Consider the following 18944-nt stretch of genomic DNA (forward strand, 5'->3'; position numbering starts at 1 on the left):
TCCACTGTTGTACTAACAATAGTGATGGAGCTCAGTTGGGTATGCTGCAAGGCCATCCTTGTACCTAGACTATTTCACTGGACCCAGTATGCAGTAGCAGCCCCCTTCAAGTTAGGTAGATTTGTAAAAGCCCAACATGCTCTGGACACCTGTTATATATATATTTTGATGAAAAACCACTAGGAAATAACCTCTTTCTCTCTCACAATATTCATCTAACTAAGACAAAGGGAATAGGGGCACAGTCAATTCCTGTACAGGAAGAAGATGTCTTTACAGTATAGGCTTCTAATTCATTGTGGTAGATAATCCAAAGAAGGTTACCAGGGCTATCTTCACAGCTTCACTGGAATATCTAGTCTACAAATATCTAGGCTACAGCATGCACCCTTTCAAATATCCTACCAGAATTAATTTTACCAGGACATATAATTGGTATAATCTACCATACAATATCACTCTCATGAAACCCAATCTGGCTCCAGAAGTACCTTGTGGTTTGTATGCCCTACCCCTAATGCCCAACCAATTTCTGCCCTCCAGTCTGCCCATTATAAAGACCTCTGGAATGTGTAACACCAAGACGTGTTATTCTACTCAAGTGCAAATGTCACAGCTATAATCTGACAAGAGCAAAACTGTGTATACAAACTTTTTCAAAATCTAAATATATTAGACTGCCTTTGTAGAAGTCAACCATAACAAATTAACCTATCACAAAAACTGTTTCCCAAAATTCCCAAAAAAAAGTCCTTTTGTTAATAATCTCCTAAAGGGCTTTTGTTTATTAGGAGGTGGCTAGAAACTATAAGAGAGCAAACATTATAAGCTTTTTTTAAAATCTGCATGATTTGTAACAAATATGCCTTTCTTGATAGGGTGAAATGGGACCTAAAGGAGACAAAGGAGATATAGGCATTGATGGCAAAAAGGTAATTGTAAGAAATACAGGTTTATCTTACTTATCTAGCCTTGTAACCAGTGGTATAATTATTGGGGAAACAAACCCCACTACAAATCTTGCTATGATTTATTTTATTCTAAGAACTGAAAACTTTTTTTATAAAAAAAAAACTCTAATGTAAAAAAACCTGAATCAATGCAATAACTCAGCTTGAATAGCTCAAATCAATTGTGTTTTCGAGTGCAAACCACCAAAAAAAACCTGAAAATCATGATGGCTACAAACATCTTCAAATGGGACTTCTGCCACTGAATTCTATATGACTTTGACAGGTCACTGCTACAGAAGTAGCAAATTAGTCAAATAATTGCATTTTTAAATAGGACAATGAGAAATGGCATTGTGGGATAAGAGATTCATTACTCCTCTACATGCCAGAAATACAGCCTTAACATCAACAATATGGCATTTACTGTATATTTAAAAATACTGCTGCCACATAATCCTTTAAAATCTGTACAGGTACTTTGTAAGAATCTGACTTTAACTTTATTGAAGCTAGTTGAAAAAATGTTTTATTACAAACTATTTTTGTTTTAAATTTTTATAGGGAACTAAAGGTGACAAAGGAGGTAATGGTGCTACTGGAAAACCAGGGAGACATGTAAGTACATTTGCTTTTCATTTCACTATTTATTCATAATATCTACTAGTATACTATCTACTAAGTAATTATCTTTTAATCCTTATTTTAATATATTTCTTAAAATAGGGAGAACCAGGATCTTATGGGAAGGATGGAATTCCAGGATATCCTGGACAAAAGGTAATATTCTAAATATACTATAAATAACTGTATACAAACATATATAGAGCTGGTTACCTATTTAAACTGGAAAAAAATTATATTGGTAAATCAAGTTCTGTAGCACAGCAAGTAATCATTTATAATACACAAAAGCCATGAATATCTTGTAAATTATATCCTTATAAACGGTGAGTTCTGATGTCATCAGTTATAAACGGTGAGTTGTGATGTCATTTCTGTCACATGACTCACTGAAACTTGTGTATTATAATAAATAAAGTACCCCCAGTTGCAAAATATGAGGATATTAGAAGTTACCTTGGAGTTCCATGACCTGTATAAAAACACTCGGCCTTTGGCCTTAGTGTTTTTATATGGTCATGAAACTCCTCGGTAACTTATAATATCCTTATATTTTACAAGAGGGGGTACTTTATTCACTATATATTGTTATTTTACAGTGTTATATTCACAAACTGTTTTCATTGTGGAGTCTGGTGAAACATTTCTTACATTTACAGGATGGTCAAAAACAGGATCGAATAGATCTGCATTCCATTATCTTTTTATGTGTTAATCTTACTGGTATGTCAGCCAGGAATTAGGAAGAAAATCTGTTTTTACCTTAAACAAAAATCCTTTGGGTTACTATTTATGCTACAGTAAAGATAAAGAATTTACCTCTTAGGGCAATTACAGGAGGTGATTAGTTGCCCATAACAAATCTCTTGTATGGTCCATTAATCTCCTCCAAATTCTGTGTGATTTGTCTGCACAGAATTGCCACACTGATAAGAGGATGACAATTTTTGTATGCTGCTTTTATGTCATTTGAACAAAAAAAATGTAACCTATTTTTTAAATTATACCCTCTTGAAAAAATGAACAAATCTCCTCATGTGTCATTGCCCTTATGGCTCAGGGCACACGTTCAGATTCAGGGAGATTAGTTGCCCGACAACAAATCTCCTCTTCTTTGGGGCGACTAATCGCCCCGAACTGCCTTCCACTGGCTAGAATGTAAATTACTGGTGGGATGGCACTCGGAGCGCTTCATTTTCCGAAGTCACCCTCAGTTGCCTCACAAGGAAACTTCGGCGACTTCAGAAAACTGAGCGTGTGCCCTGACCCTAAAGAGAATGTCAACAGAAAAACTAATTTTTTACCAAATAAAAGAAAACATGATTCTAAGCAACTTTGCAGTATACAGTACATTCATCACAAATGTTCTAAGGTTTTTAAGTTTAAGGCCTGGTTAACAGACCTGTCTTTGCAACAAGACTTTTGCAACATTGTTTAAAAAGTAACAACCAGGAGTTAAGCAACTGCTGCTTTCAATAGCAATTGTTTTTACAAATAACTTTAAAAGCACTGACATTTTTTAATAAATGTATACTGTAAAGTTGCTAAGAATTATGTTTTCTTTTATTGGGCAAATTATTATTTTCTGGTTGACTTGCCCTTTAACGCTTTGTGGTTTTTATGTAAGTTAATTATATATAGGGGGTTATTTACTAAAATCCAAATTTTTCCGATTAATTAATAGAAAAAATCTGACCAAACTAGAATGCACGATTTACCCTTATTTATCATTATAACCACAAAAAATCTGATTGACAAACGCCTTGACTTTTTTGGATTGTTGTGTGAAAACCGTGACTTTTTCGGATTGTTGCACGAAAAATCTGATTTTTCAGATTTGATGTTCGACAAGTCGGAATTTTTCGTGAAATTGATGGAAAAGCCCAAAATGTTTGGATTATCATATGAAACCTAGAGCAGACAATTATATCTTCAATTTCAAATAATCCTTATTTGATACCATTAAGAGGTCTTTTCTGACTTCCAAAGGTCATAGAAACGGTCTCTGAATATTTTCAGTTATTTCAGTAACTTTGTATTGTCTCACTTGCTAACAAGGCATTCAACCTACTCTTGAACCTATCTAATATATTTGCAAGTACAACTGCTTCAGTACAAACAACCCCCAACTGCAGTGAATCAGCAGAAAATAAGAAGTGGAGCTACTGGGGCATCTTTGGAGGCACAATTCTGCACTGCTAAATGGATGCGGTTGCCTTGGACTTGTACAGAAGCCCAAAACTTAATGTACAATATTTCTATCCTACTTCTTTGGTTAAGCTTTACTTCTCCTTATTCCTTTGTCTAATATCCTGGACAAGCCGATTATGCCTTTCTTTCTAAAACATAACCAGAATGACAACTAAACTGATTAAGGGCATTGAAGGTTATGAAGATAGCTGAATTGAAGAAGATATTGGCACACAAGGCATTCAAGTTGCAGGGAGCACCCTGCTTGTTTTAATGTGCGGTATTTCCGCACATTAAAACAAGCAGGGTGCTCCCTGCAACTTGAATGCCTTGTATGCCGATATCTTCTTGCATTCACTGACTGGGAGGTTGCCGGATCCTCAGAGGCCACAGAGGCCATTAAACATAAGACACATACAATATATCTCATTATGGCATAACCAAACAGAATAGGAATATTTCTGTTTTTATATGTATTTTATAGATCAGCACATACAGTACTGATGCAAGTACATTTGTGAATTGACTTTTGCACATGCTGCTGCGCTTTGCATTTGCTCTTGAACTTCTATATGAGCCCTTGTGTATCACAAATCATTTTATAATAAGACTGGAGTTTCACTTTAAAGGAATTGTGTAAAAATAAAAACTGGGTAAATGGATAGGCTGAAAAAATAAAAAATGTATCTAATATAGTTAGATAGCGAAAAATGTAATGTATAAAGGCTAGAGTGACTGGATGTCTAGCATAACAGAACACTACTTCCTGCTTTGCAGCTGTCTTGGTTTCCAATGATTGGTTACCAGGCAGGAACCAATCAGTGACTTGAGGGGGGCCACATGGGTCATAACTGTTGCTTTTGAATCTGAGCTGCATGCTAAGGATCAATTGCAATCTCACTGAACAATTATGTGGGCCCCCTTAAAGTCGCTGACTAACACAGAGTTAGAGAGCTGAAAACAGGAAGTTGTGTTGTGTTATGTGACATCCTATCACTCCAACCTTTATTGATTGGCTAACTATATTAGAAACATTTTTTATTTTGCACAGCCTATCTATAGACCCAGTCTTTATTTTTACACCGAACTGTTCCTTTAAATTTACCTATATACAAAAACATACTAATAATGAAGGTGGTAAGAAAAAGTTGAGGCTTAAAGCTAATAACAGTTCTTTCATCAGCAGTTTCCACTGCATTGGACAATTCAGAAATCAATATTCATAAAGTTCAAAACTTTAAAAGATCCAACTTCACATTGTTAATCACATGGTGCAGTACATATAGGATTATCAATCCTGGTGGAGATCCACTGAGAATCAAAACACACAGATGTACTGCATGATTTGAATAAACTTGCTGCTTAAAAGATTGGATAACCGGTATGTTGTTTTAGCTCAGTCTCACATGAGCTTTCAACTTTCCTTTTTTTTTATACTTTATTTTTTTTATTGATTTTTCAGATTACAGTCATCCAACTTTCAACTTTCTTTCAGACAGAACAGAAACTACACACATACATCATTATTCTCTTCCTTCAAGAAGTCTTAACTTTATTTACAGCGAACAGGTCACATGACACAACATTACTATGAGATCAGTATGAGAGCACACCCATTAATACATATCTTAATACTTGAACTTGAATTTAGCCATGTGTGCCTTCTTCTTTATGAATTTATTTTCACATTGTAATAGCTTCTGCTCTATCCAAATTTATGTTAATTACCAAAACTCTGTATTCTACCGATCTAGCTAATAAAATACCAGCAAAGGCACTTCAAATTCACCAGCAATATACTAACTAGTAAATTTGTAATAACTACTCTAATCCACCCCGGCCCGACTCTAATTCATCCATTTCTCCATCCATAGCTCTTACACTTGCTAGTTCTGCTGCTGATCCACCCCTCACAATAGGACTCTGCTCGCTAAACGCCACAACCTCTTCTCTGTGACATCATAGTTCCTCCCATTGATGTCACAGCACAACCTTGAGGATCCGCTCCACATTATTCTAAAATTGTGGCAACCCTATTTACTGTACAGTTCAAATTTACTATTAGTGCAACCCTGAAATATAAACGTAGTGTGTGTAGTACAAGCATGGGATCCATTGTCTTGAAACCCAGAAAACTCCAAATTACAGGAAGGACATCACCCAAATTTAATCAAATAGTCCACATTTTTAAAATTGATTTACTTTTTTTCTGCAATATAAAAATGACCTTGTACAAGTATGGGACCTGTTATCCATAATGCTCTGGACGTGGGGTTTTCCCAATAACAGATAATTCCGTCATTTGGATTTTCATATTGCCTACTAGAAAATCATGTAAACATTAAAAAAATAGTAAAGAATAGGCTTGTTTTGCTTCCAATTAATTATATCTTAGTTGGGATCAAGTACAAGATACTGTTTTATTTTTACAGAATATAAAGAAAATCATTTATAAAAATTTGGATTATTTGGATGACATGGAGGCCTTTCCATAATTCTGAGCTTTCCAGATAATGGATCCCATACCTGTACTCGATCCTAACTAAAATATAATTAATAATTTTTTTGAGGCAAAACAATACTATTGGGTTTAATTAAAGTTTAAATACATTTTTTACTAGATTTAAGGTATGGATTACCAAATTACGAAAAGACCCCTTATCCGGAAAACCCCAGGTCCCAAGCATTCGTGATAACAGGTCTCTTACCTGTACTGCTTTTTAAGCATACATACCATTTTCACTTCAATTGTCATTTAGAGCAAATGATATTTATTGAGATAAGAAAACAATTCAGCAGGACAGCTATATTCACGATTCCATTGAAATGAAAGATGAGTGTTGATATGGTTTTGTAATCCATAGAATTGTATTGGATACATTTTCTTTTCAACATCTGCTTTGGTTCTGCTTCATTAAAATGAATATATTTTAAATATTCCAAAGTGCAGACAGCTACATTAATAGAGCGTTAAGTGAATGTGTATTAAGAATGAATTGAGATTAAATTATTTCACTAAATGCCCCTCGCTCATGGTGGGACATTTCATGCTTTCAAAATGTAATTTTCACTGTATGAAATAATTAATTTGAAGCTCCAGTTGCCAAGTTCTGGCACTGTTTTAAACAATGCATAACAATGTCTGATTGTAATTTTTGTTGTATGCATATTTCAGTAAAACAGCTGTGCCAAATGTCTGTATGCAATTCACAGAGAACATGTGTTCCTTGTTTAACATTATAAATTGAAGGTACTAATAAATACTCAGCAGTTATATGTTGTAAGATATAGATTTCAACTTAAAACCTATATTGCATACCTTACATTTTGTTGGCTTACTTTTTAACAGGGAATAATATACTTAGAGACTTCTAAATAAACTACAGGACAAGCCTCGTAGTGGGAGAGCTTAGGGTACACTTTTGTGCCTTTAATTCATTCCTGGCAGTACCTAAATTTGTCAGCTTGGGAGAAAATGTGCAAACAATAATATTCTGGAGAAGCAACAGTTTGCAAATGTGTTTTGAGATATATATATATCATTTTTTTTCCTTTTTACTTACATCTGCTTTCTAGTCATATTTATTGCATGAAAAATGAAATGTTATTTGTTTAATTATCAGGGCAAATAGACAGTCCTACTAAACATGACAGCTCTGCATTTCTCACATGTAGCATGTTGTTTAAATATTCCTTACTCCCTCTGTTTTACCCAGCACTTACCTATTGGGCCCTGTTACTCGCCATGATATCAGGCATGTCCACATTTGGACAATCAAGCATCCAGAACCTACATTACTGACAAAAATTTTCAGAAATACACACAGATGCACATAATACCTCTATACAAAAAGAGCATATATATCTATAATCTCTATCCACATATATAGATAAATATATATACTGTATATAATATATATACTACATATATATATACATACTATATATATATATATATATATATATATATATATATATATATATATATATATATATTATATACAAGAGCCATGAATATCCTGTAAATTATACATGGAACATGTAAATTATACATTAGTCATGGAACACCGAGGTAACTTCTAATATCCTCAGATCTTGCAACATGGGGTACTTTATTTATTATAATACACAAGTTTTAGTGAGACGTGACAAAAATGACATCACTACTCACCATTTATAACTGATGACATCACTACTCACCATTTATAAGGATATAATTTACAGGATATTCATGGATTTTGTGTATTATATATAGATATTTTACTAGATACTGCAAAGAAGGGTAAGTTTTAATGTTAGTTTATTTTTTGTGCCCATATTTTGCTAAACACACAAAACAATTGAATTGATAGGAAGCCTGGCCAGAATTTGAATCTGTATTTGAAAATTATACCCCCAAGATTTCACCATGTATTCACCATTCTTTACAGTAGTCACAAAAAATGTTTAAAAAAATATGCATGGATGTGATACATGTTTTCAGGAATCAATGCTGTATTTAGGCATTGTTAGGAAAATGGTACATTGTGTTTAGGGCATACTTCAACAGAAAATCTTCTATATACATTAATAAAATGACCAAGTTCAGTATGATAAGAAAAGCATTTTGGTGGGAAAATATTAAGATATATATGTTCTTAACATCTTGTTGAAAATGTAGGAATCTGAGTTTGAACTGAGTTTGAACTCCATATATTCTGTGAAAACAATGTTTTAGGAAAGAGCAATTCATGAAATTCTATATATGTACACTGAAAATTAATATATTCATGTATCATTTTCAAAGGGTGAAGAAGGAAAACCAGGTCCTCCAGGAATGGAAGGTCTCCGTGGATTACCTGTAAATATTGATATTTTTAAGAGAAATGTTTCTCCACTTATTCAAGGTCTTAACTTTAGCAGGTTACTAGTGAGTTTTTGTGTTTTTTAATACCCAACACCAAGATTAAGGATTCAACTGAAGCTAGAAATATCTAACTCATGATTGGAAACACAATTTTCACATTGCACATTGTCATATATGATAATCATGCAGTAAAAAATAACGATGAACAAATTTTTTCACTAGCCATGGATTCACGACATTTCGCCATCTGCAAATTTTTTCTGCAAAACTGTGCCAACAATTTGCCACGACAAAAAAGTTGCCATAATTAAAAAATGCAGATTGACTTTAATGTATTTGAACAAAATAGTCGCAATAAGAAAAATGCAGATTGACTTTAATGCATTTGGACAATAAGTCGCCATAAGAAAAACGCCAATTGACTTTAATGCATTTGGACAAAAAAGTTGCCACAAGAAAAAACTCCCATTGACTTGAATTTGGAGTGAGGAAATTAGTTGTGCATAAAAATTGTTGCACGTAAAAAAATTGACGCCCATTGACTTCAATACACTTCGCAAATGTTTTACAGTTTGGCTAATTTTTTCCCAGTTTTGCAATTTTTTTGGGTGAAACGGGACAGATTTGCTCATCACTAGTGAAAAGGAAACTATTTACATTTTATTTTTTTTATTAGATTGTGATTGTAAGATTTCATTTTACTAAAGATCATAAAAGTATTTCATTAACAGTAAGGGCTAAGGCACACAATGCATTGAACCACTACAGTAATCAGGTGGAAAACAAGCAGCATCAAAATGTTCCTATCTGCTTGCTTTAGATAATGTTTCCTATAGATTACTATGGCATGCAATGAAAGGCAAGATGGGGCACCTTTTTTTCACTGAAATTCGGCAGTGGTCAAAAAGTTCATTTGCGATTAGTGTTTCAATACCCAAACAAAGACCATTAGGGCATACACATCTTTTCCTGCAACTTTGTTTTGTCTGTCACTGCATCCTGCTCCTGTGTTCTGTCTTACTGTTTTTGACCCCCTCTGCCTAAGACCTGTGCAGTACTTGTCCTTACATTGGCTTGTGCCCTTTTTCACTAATACTGTTGTCTCGTTATGCCTGGTTCTACTTTTTAATTATTGGTAGCCCTCTGTATTCAAGTGACTGTGTGCTAATGTATAGCTTCTTTAGAAATAAGTCTAGATAAATATTGTTTTAAAATATTTTGCTTAACAGAAGGAACATATTGGACAATTTGAATTTTTCCCTATACTATTATTAAAGAGAAACGTAAACCTGCAGCATTGGAACACAAGGCACTTATAATATTATAATGTGTAAGAATTATTTTTTTTTATCATTTAAGGGAATACCAGGAATTCCTGGAAATGATGGTGCAAATGGATTGAAGGTATGTCTGGTATTATATAACTGGTTTTTTTTGACACGCGGCAATTTTTTTTCTCTCATTGAAGTCTATGAGCATAATTTCTGCTGCGAAACTCAGCAAATAAATTCGCTCATCCCTAGTACAGAGCTGAGTACACAAGTAGTATATAACTAAAGATATACATACAATATATCTGCTACAAGAGACTATAGTAGGCGTTAGGAAAGAATCGACCCTACAAGGAAATGGTCATGTCCAAAATATTAATATAAGGGGACAAAGAGTATCTATCACAATGTATGGCATCACTGACCCACCCATATTAACACATTGCAGCAGTTTACTATCTATGTCACCTAGTTGCTTGCCTGACCTGGGTCAGATGGGTAATTAACAGAAAGATGTTCATAAAGTATCTCATTGCTCGTACTTGGTAGTTCTACTTCCAAAATATTAACTTATATTACTTGTATCAGGAAACATCCATGTCCGGATTGTTTATGGAGACCCAGAGCTCTCTTAGGGGGCATAAATGAGTGCATCAAATAGCCCTTAAGCATTAATATGTTCTGCAATTACATCATAATCACTGTGCACAATTTTCAGTCCTGGACATATATGGCATTTTTTTTGGAAGAAGGAGGATTTATGGATTATCAGTCTTTTTTCTTTTTCATTAAATTAGAATAGGGCATATTACTTTCTACGATACTGGAATGGTGGAAAGTAATTTATTTAAGATGTCTTGAGCAGAGATGACAGACAGCTAGTGTAGTGCTTAATACGACCAGCTAAATTTTACTGGTGTTGCAGAGCCACCAAGTAGTCCCCACATATATAAACTCTCTGGGTACCCTGATGAATATGAAGGGGATGACGGTTTATGTCTAGATGAACTCCTCAGTGATACGTGGAGCGGTAATGTATGTGGGGACTACTTGGTGACTTTGTCGAGACAACACCAGTAAAATTTAGCTGGTGGTATTGATAATATATCTATATATAGTGATGAGCAAAAAAGTTTCGACACGAAAATGACACCCATAGACTCCAATGGGTGAAAAAAATTGCTGCAACTAAAAAAAATACTGCAAGTATTTAAAATGAATATACCCCTCTAAACATATACAGAATTTTAAGAATGGAAGGTTTAGGGTAAAGAAAGGAGCAGTGCTATTGTTGACTACAACTCCAAAAATGAGTTATATACTCCTAGACCCGCTCCTGTAGAACTCCTTCCATGTTAAAAATGCTGTTTTAACCACACTTTGTGATGTGTCTATGTTCTATAGAGGGCCTGTTAATAACTTCAGCAGGGATTGGGTTTCTGTATACACACACCTATGGTTTGGTTATTTCTAATTGTTTTAGTAGTTAAAATAACTGTAATGATGTCTTGTTTACTACCTACAACACCTTTGTAACAAATAAAGTAAATAATGCAATAACAACACACAAATAGTTTTGTACTGAATAACTACAGAACCAAAATATGTTAAGGGAAATGACACTCTGTTAGGAGTATAGTTAAATGCTTGAAAGGCTGAAGGAAAGTATGAGATTGTTTGGAAATGCAGCATGTAGAAAGGGTACAATTTGTCTGAAATCTTAATTTCAATTAGGATATGATACGTATATGAAGAGAGGACTGTCAATTTGCATTTGAAGCTAAGGGTGACAGTATATAGGACTTTAGCTGTAGACAGCATACAGTTGTAGCTTTGATTTGGATTCTGGAAACATCTGGGAAACAATTCATAGATTACCACAAAGATGAGTGTCTGTGAGTGAGCTGATGAATCTTGTTGGAATGTTTGTTTGTTGAGGTTGGCAGAAAAATACAGTTACAAGGAAGCTTATGAAGTCAAGACTGCTGCATAAAAATAAAGAAGCTGCAACAAGGAAAGGTGGACTTAACAGTTGGGTGTGATATTGATCATTGGCTCTGGAGTATGTAGTATGTTAGTCTAATTGAACCTTTGAGAGAATGAGTGCCAGTGGTTAATAGATATTATGGATAACAGATGCTGCTCTCCGCCTGTTTAGAATTATAATTGTTGTAATATTAACATTTAGTATGATATGTAAGTGATATTCTGATACAGTTTTCATTTTTTTTTAGTTATTTAGCTTTTTATTCAGCAGCTCTCCAGTTTGCAACTTCAGCAATCGATGGTCCAAATTACCCTACCAACCATGCATTGATTTGAACAAGAGACTGAAATATAATTAGGGGAGGGTATGAATAGTAATATGAGTAATAAAAAGTCACAACAAGAATAAATTTGTAGCCTTATAGTGCATTTGTTTTTTAGATGGGGTTAATGACGCTATTTGAAAGCTAAGAAGATATATGTTTATGTACATAAACTGATATAGATGAACAATTCTATGCATTTTATGAGAGATAATTTATAGCATGATATTTGTTTAGCAATTCACTGCATTATTTTGTGTTCTGTGTAAATCATTCATTTTTTAATGTTTACATTTTATAGAGAGATTAGAAGAATAAAAAATAAATATTATATATATATATATATATATATATATATATATATATATATATATATATATATATATATATATATATATATTATACTATACATTAAACATATAAGGTGCTAACATGTGGTAGGACATTAAAACTCATTCATCTTCTAGGGTGAAACTGGACTTTCAGGAGAACCAGGTGCCAGAGGACCCACAGGGACTCCTGTAAGTTGAACTAAAACTATCTGGTATTTCTTTAACTGTAGCATAGATTTAATGGAGATCAAAGAAGACGTGAAACCAGGGAAAAGTAAAATTTTGCAGGCCTAGATTCTCTTCTTTAAACTATTATGTCAGTTTGCACAATGCTGAGAGTTTGTATTTACTGGCATTAGACAAGAGACACTGTAGGGCACTGTTTTAAGTTACTTTAATAATATGTTTCATTTCCATTAAAAAAACTGTTTTGTGAAACCATGGAACACATGGTTGAATGCAACACATATTTAAGCAATAAGAAAAAACGATGGGGCTTCTTTCATAATTATAATAAAACATTAAGATAACTATAAATTCTCTCTTCCTGTGTGCTGCCTCCCTCTTTTAAGAGCCCAGATCTGAAATAAGAAACATCCAGGTTTAAAACTGTAAATATTAGTGGTAACATTACATATGGTGCCTTTCTCTGTTGCAGACTTATTATACAATGTATTTTCTGCTCTTCATTAAAAAACGGATGGAATCGATGAACATAAAAGGTGATAGGTGGAAAGTGAAAAAATAGTGGCTGAGATTATTGGGAAACACTCTTTTATAATAGAAAAATACACTTGAGACATCCCTAGCCAGATCATGAATGCCAGCAAAAGAGTCCAGCAACCCATGAATGATTTAAGGTTAGGCTTCTCCTGAGAGATTTTTAGGATTAGGATTTCATCATAAGGAATTTCCAGAAGGGTTTTTTTTATACTGAATGACTAATCCAACACAATCTGTTCTGAAACTTTAACTCTTTGGTCAACAACCCTTCAAGATTAACTTTTCCCAGAGATCATTTAAAGGGTTACAAGAGAGAACAAGTGAACTACAAGAAAAGAAAGATAATTACAATGTCTACCTCACCTTCTTCTGACAGTCATTAGAGACTATTACTAAGGAGAGCATATATTATGATACAAACATTTATTATGTACATAAACATAAAAGTTTAAATTAGTACAGCCCTAAGTATACTGATATATATACTGGCATATCATTACTTTTTTATCACATTATACATATGAAACACCCTTTGACTATACAATGGTTGACACAAGAAATGTAGGTACCGTAACCGTGTTGAAAGATCAACAATAACTCTTCTTTATTTGAGTAATTTGCTGTGGTATTGCTTTAATACATCAGTCATATAGAACTAAAATAACAGAACCTGCACATTAATATAGTGTGTGAAGCCAGGGATTCAGTTGTTCAATTCATAAAAAATATCATTGGGAAGAAGAAATGCCAGGAAACACATTGTTAGGAAGGCACAGAGTGAAAGCTTGGAGGACTACAATACTTTTATATGGCCATGGTCAGTTATTTAGACCTTAACAGGCTTAATATGCTATCATACAATATACAATCTGCTAAAGAGTTCAGCAAATACAACAGCCTGTTTTTGTGAAGATCCTTAACAACAATAATTTATCTTTTAAACATTTTGGAACATTTGTTTAGCTGTTTCGGCTAATTTTGGATGGGAAAAATAGATGGAAATAGCAATAAGGAAAAACGACATTGAATCCAGATGAGGTTGGGAATTCCCTTTTGGAAAATATGACTTTGGAATAAATGTTGTGTATTCCAAACTGTTCTTGGAAGTAACAGTTTCTGAGGAAATAAAACAACTGATTTATGGATGCTTTTTAGAACAATTTTCAAATTGTAAAATAATTTTTTGTAATATACAGTATTAAAATGAGCAAACAAACGTGAATTTATTGTTATATATTTTGTGTACCAAACATCTGCCAGTATGATAGTGTTGAACCAAAAGATTCAGAGACAGGTACTGGCATGTTGCTATATGACTGCAGCCATGGTATTCTCTGACCATTGGAGAGAGCTAAATTTATTGCTATCCTTGGCTGCCTTTCCAATGTCTTACACGGGGGTAGTATATCCCCTTGTTCAACATGAGTTCAATGAATAGGGACTGTGTACTGGACATTTTGTTTGTTGTTTTTATTTTAAAAAATAGGTTTCATTATGTCTTAAGCAACCAGGGAAACTGAAGCTACTACATGTTTGGTCCTTGCCAAGTAGATAATTAGATCATCAGTGCATCCTGCAATATGGACGCTTGCTAATATAAAAGCCCCAACAAAGGTTTATAAGAGGGGGTTGCATACTGGTAATCTAATTATCTGCCTCTCAAGGTCAAAACAAGGAGTAGCTACACTTTCCCTATTTGCCCACCTCAAAAAATAACAAAAAAACATAGTTTTTTATGTTTTCAAATTGTGTTTATTAAGTTTTCCAAATAAACAAGCCAATTCCATAGCAAAACATCAACATAGATATTAACACAACTACATTTTAAGAAAAGCCATATGGCTGAGAAAATAATACAGTTTTATAGATATTTTTTTGATTAAAACAGATGAAAAGTATATTTAGCACAAGCCCTAGTCACTAAACTCATGTTAAACAAGGTACTGCCCATTTCACCAGTATAATACCCTAGTACTATCATGTTAACTAGCCTAAACAATACAAAACCACTACTAAGTTGTATAAGTACTAGAGAGGCACCAAATCCAAGATCCACTTCTAGATATTTTTTTCTGGAAGATTCAGTATTTGGTTTACTTTAACCATTATGGATTTTGTGCATCCCAAGCATTTACTGCTAATTAAATCAGGTACAGTACCATCTCAGATTGCTGTAACTTTTAAGTGATACTCTTGCCAAGAAATTGCCAAGTATGTGAGGTAGTGTCATTTTATTAGCTCAAGAAGACAAAAAGGCGGCACTCCGGTTAAAAGAAGGTGGTTTATTCCAACAGGTCACTGACCAACAACACCTGACGCATTTCGGGAGTAACTCAGTTAATCATAGGCTTACAGGTTCAGTTATGTCACTTCCTTAAGTAGGCTGTACAAAGGGTTATTCGTAAAATTACACCACACTCTGTTGTACTGCCTACTTAAGGAAGTGAAATGACTGAACCTGTAAGCCTATGATTAAGGGAGTTACTCCCGAAACGCGTCAGGTGTTGTTGGTCAGTGACCTGTTGGAATAAACCACCTTCTTTTAACCAGAGTGCTGCCTTTTTGTCTTCTTGAGGTAATATTACTTCAGTGGGAACGCTGATGGCAGAGCACCCGGAGCACTAAAGTGGAGCTACACTAAGAAGAACACACAGGGGGTGAGTTTGGAGCGGCCTAATCCCCGTTTTTCTTATAATGTAATTTTAGTTTTAAAAAACGTATTTAAATAAAAAATTTAAAAGTTAGTTTTACTTTTTACGCTTCCAGTGCCTTTCAGGCCACCATGTTACAGTATAAAATGTAGGGTGATATAATCAAAATCTGATCGGCCTGACCATATTTTAAAGATAATTTATTATTATTGTTGTTAAGGATCTTCACAAAAAAAACCCCAAAGAGGAAATAACTGGCCTTGTTCATATATTGTACATATTGTAAACTAGACTGAATCCATAGCACATTACAAGTACATTCAGGTGCTGGTGACACGCACATAGCACAAACCCGTAAAAGGTGCTTTAATTTTAGTTCCATAGGATGGATGCACTAACTATGTACCACCTCCAGAAAAATAGCACAACTGTTATTGTTGGTCTTTAAACACTCTTTAAACCATTTTAACATTTACAAAATGTCTGTTGTGTTATAGATTTTACTGGCTGAAATCTTTTTTTACTTCTTTTTGTGGGCCAGAGGATACAACTGAAAATAAAACAAATTGGACATATACAGCAATAACTGAGGGTCAGAACCTCCCTTAGAGACAAGAGTAATAATCTGTAGCACCTGTCTGAATCTCTAGCCTAGTGTGTTCTACTGGCCAATAAAAAATTACTTTCAAACAAATCATATGTGTAACACTGTTTTGTTCTGTACAGCTTAGAATGAATTGGAAATAAAATTTACATATCCTTACCAATAAAATCCTGCAGATATATGACTAGCCATACAAATCTATAAAACAAAAACTCAGGAATAAACTAATATTTACCATTTTGTACAGTAAAGGATAAAGGTGTTTTTATTTATGTATTCATTTATGTTGTCTGGATTTCTTTCTTTTAATGTAATTATATATTACATTATTAAGGTTTGAGTTGTGTTTTCCATGAAAATTTGAGTTTTAGTTTTTTTATTAAAACTCACATTTTCAGGTTAAATTTTTCAAAATTTATTAAACCAACCCTGGAAATAGCTTGAATACAAAAATACCATCATATAAAGCCTGTCAAGGTCATATAGGAGTCAATGGCAGAGGTGCGTTGAACCATTTGAAGATGTTAATAGCCTGCATGATGTTTGAGTGTTTTCCAGAGAGTTTTGCCCCAAAACCTAAATGATTTGAGAGATTTGAGTCTTTTCTTTCACCAAAAACTCGATCAATTTGAGTTTTTGTGTTACGCAACGCGAACTCTCAGAATTGAGTTTTTACCATTCAAGTTTTTTCTTAAATAAGATACCATTCGAGTTCATTTGAGGTATAAAAAAACTATAACATTCCACCTTTGATAAATAACCCCCTGATATATAACTAATTACATATAATTATATATAATGTAAGGATAATAGAAATGCATGCCATTCACCATTCTATTAGTAGTAAGCACTTCCAATATTCACTTTAACATGGGAAATGTATTTTCAGTTTTTACATTGCAATAGTATTGTGAATAGAAACAATATGGCCCAAATCCTGCATGCTACATTATCCCAGTTTAAAGGAAAGTGTGAAAAGAAAAACTTCATGAACAGCAGTGATCATCATCATTAGAGGTTTAATTGTTCACTGCATCTTAACAGTGGTTATTGGCAATGTGTCTATGGGAATTCTGGTAAATTATTGTGAGGGAATTAACAATGCTGCACCACTTGACTGGCATTGCCAACTAATATAACATTGTCCATAGTTACAATGTGGCTGATTTGTCTCCCCATTTGAGGATTGCAGGATTATTCTGCCATTAAGAAGTATGTAAGTACCAGTAGATGCCAGGATCATTTGTTTTCTTTTTAAGAGATGCTGTTTCTCATATCTTAGGGGATATCAGGACCTGAAGGCATTTCTGGCCCACAAGGACCTGTGGGTCCTAAGGTAAGACTGAATTATATGAAACACTCAATGTGCATGCTTCAAGGCAAGTTTTGTTTGCATAAAAACTTTTGAATGTTGCTCACAGGTTCTAAAGGTTGGGAATCCCTGTTCTAGGCAGTATAACCCATTGTTTTGCTAACTGCCTACCCGCCATGCATAATTGCAGCAGAGCTGCAGGTCCCCCAAAGAATATAGTGCTGACAGATTTTTCACATGATCTGCTAACCTCACAATATTTCTTACTACTTGGTTATGTGACATATAGTAGAGCAGCCATTTATAAGGGCTAATTTATAAACCAACAAGCACAGTGAGCAAAGTGCCATTTTGAGAGAAGTCACATAAAATATTTTTAGTCTGTCTGGCAATGTTTCCAGTGCTCACGTTGCAAGTGACATGTACCCTATCCTTTTGGCCCAACTGCACTGCTGAAATTGATGCAAGGCACTGTGAAGAGCACATTTTGATGCCTTTGAGGTATTTTACTTTTCAATTAACTATTAGTAATTTATAGATGACCTATTTTAAGCAACTATATCGATTCTTCAATTGCAGGCCTTTTCTTCTATTTGTGTTTGGAAGTTGCATGCTCACTTAGTTTGCAGATTCTAGTGGTCAGATCCTTCATCTTGTCTCTTAACACACAGTACTTTTGTATTTATTTATATTATATTACTACTATTATTTCCTGCATCTTGTATTAATATATTATTTTAATGTACATCACTGATGTACATTAAAACAATAATAATAACAGGGGTCCTGCAACAAATTAAAAAACAAGGTTTACAGAACAAAACAATAGTATCAGCTGGACCTGTTTGCAAGATATTTATGGCTTTTCAAACATTTTGGGTTTAAGCCTCTTTGTTGTGCTACATTTAGCCCAGCTCTACATTATATCATAAAATGTGAAAGATGTATAAATACATATCCTTTTCTATTTATATGGCACTGGGGCCAAGTTTAACTAGGTCAGAAAAAAAATAGTTTACCCAACCCCCTTTTATCTTTAGGATAATTTGCAATTTACTGCATTTACTCCAGTTCTTATCATAGATGATTTTCAGAATAGTCCTTCTATTCAGTGCTTTCCTCCCCTCCCTCA

The 18944-nt window shown here is 34.0% G+C and overlaps 1 protein-coding gene across 1 annotated transcript in view; it reads left to right on the top strand.

The window, feature by feature from the left end:
• col21a1.L (collagen, type XXI, alpha 1 L homeolog) overlaps window positions 1–18944 on the top strand; it is a 93501-nt gene that overhangs the window by 59439 nt on the left and 15118 nt on the right. The window contains 7 exon segments of the mRNA NM_001094389.1: window positions 879–932; window positions 1515–1568; window positions 1677–1730; window positions 8551–8604; window positions 9970–10014; window positions 12658–12711; window positions 17783–17836. Coding sequence (NP_001087858.1) covers window positions 879–932; window positions 1515–1568; window positions 1677–1730; window positions 8551–8604; window positions 9970–10014; window positions 12658–12711; window positions 17783–17836 — 369 coding nt within the window.

The sequence above is a fragment of the Xenopus laevis genome, chromosome 5L, assembly GCF_017654675.1.
Source record: "Xenopus laevis strain J_2021 chromosome 5L, Xenopus_laevis_v10.1, whole genome shotgun sequence".
Taxonomy (NCBI): Eukaryota; Metazoa; Chordata; class Amphibia; order Anura; family Pipidae; genus Xenopus; species Xenopus laevis.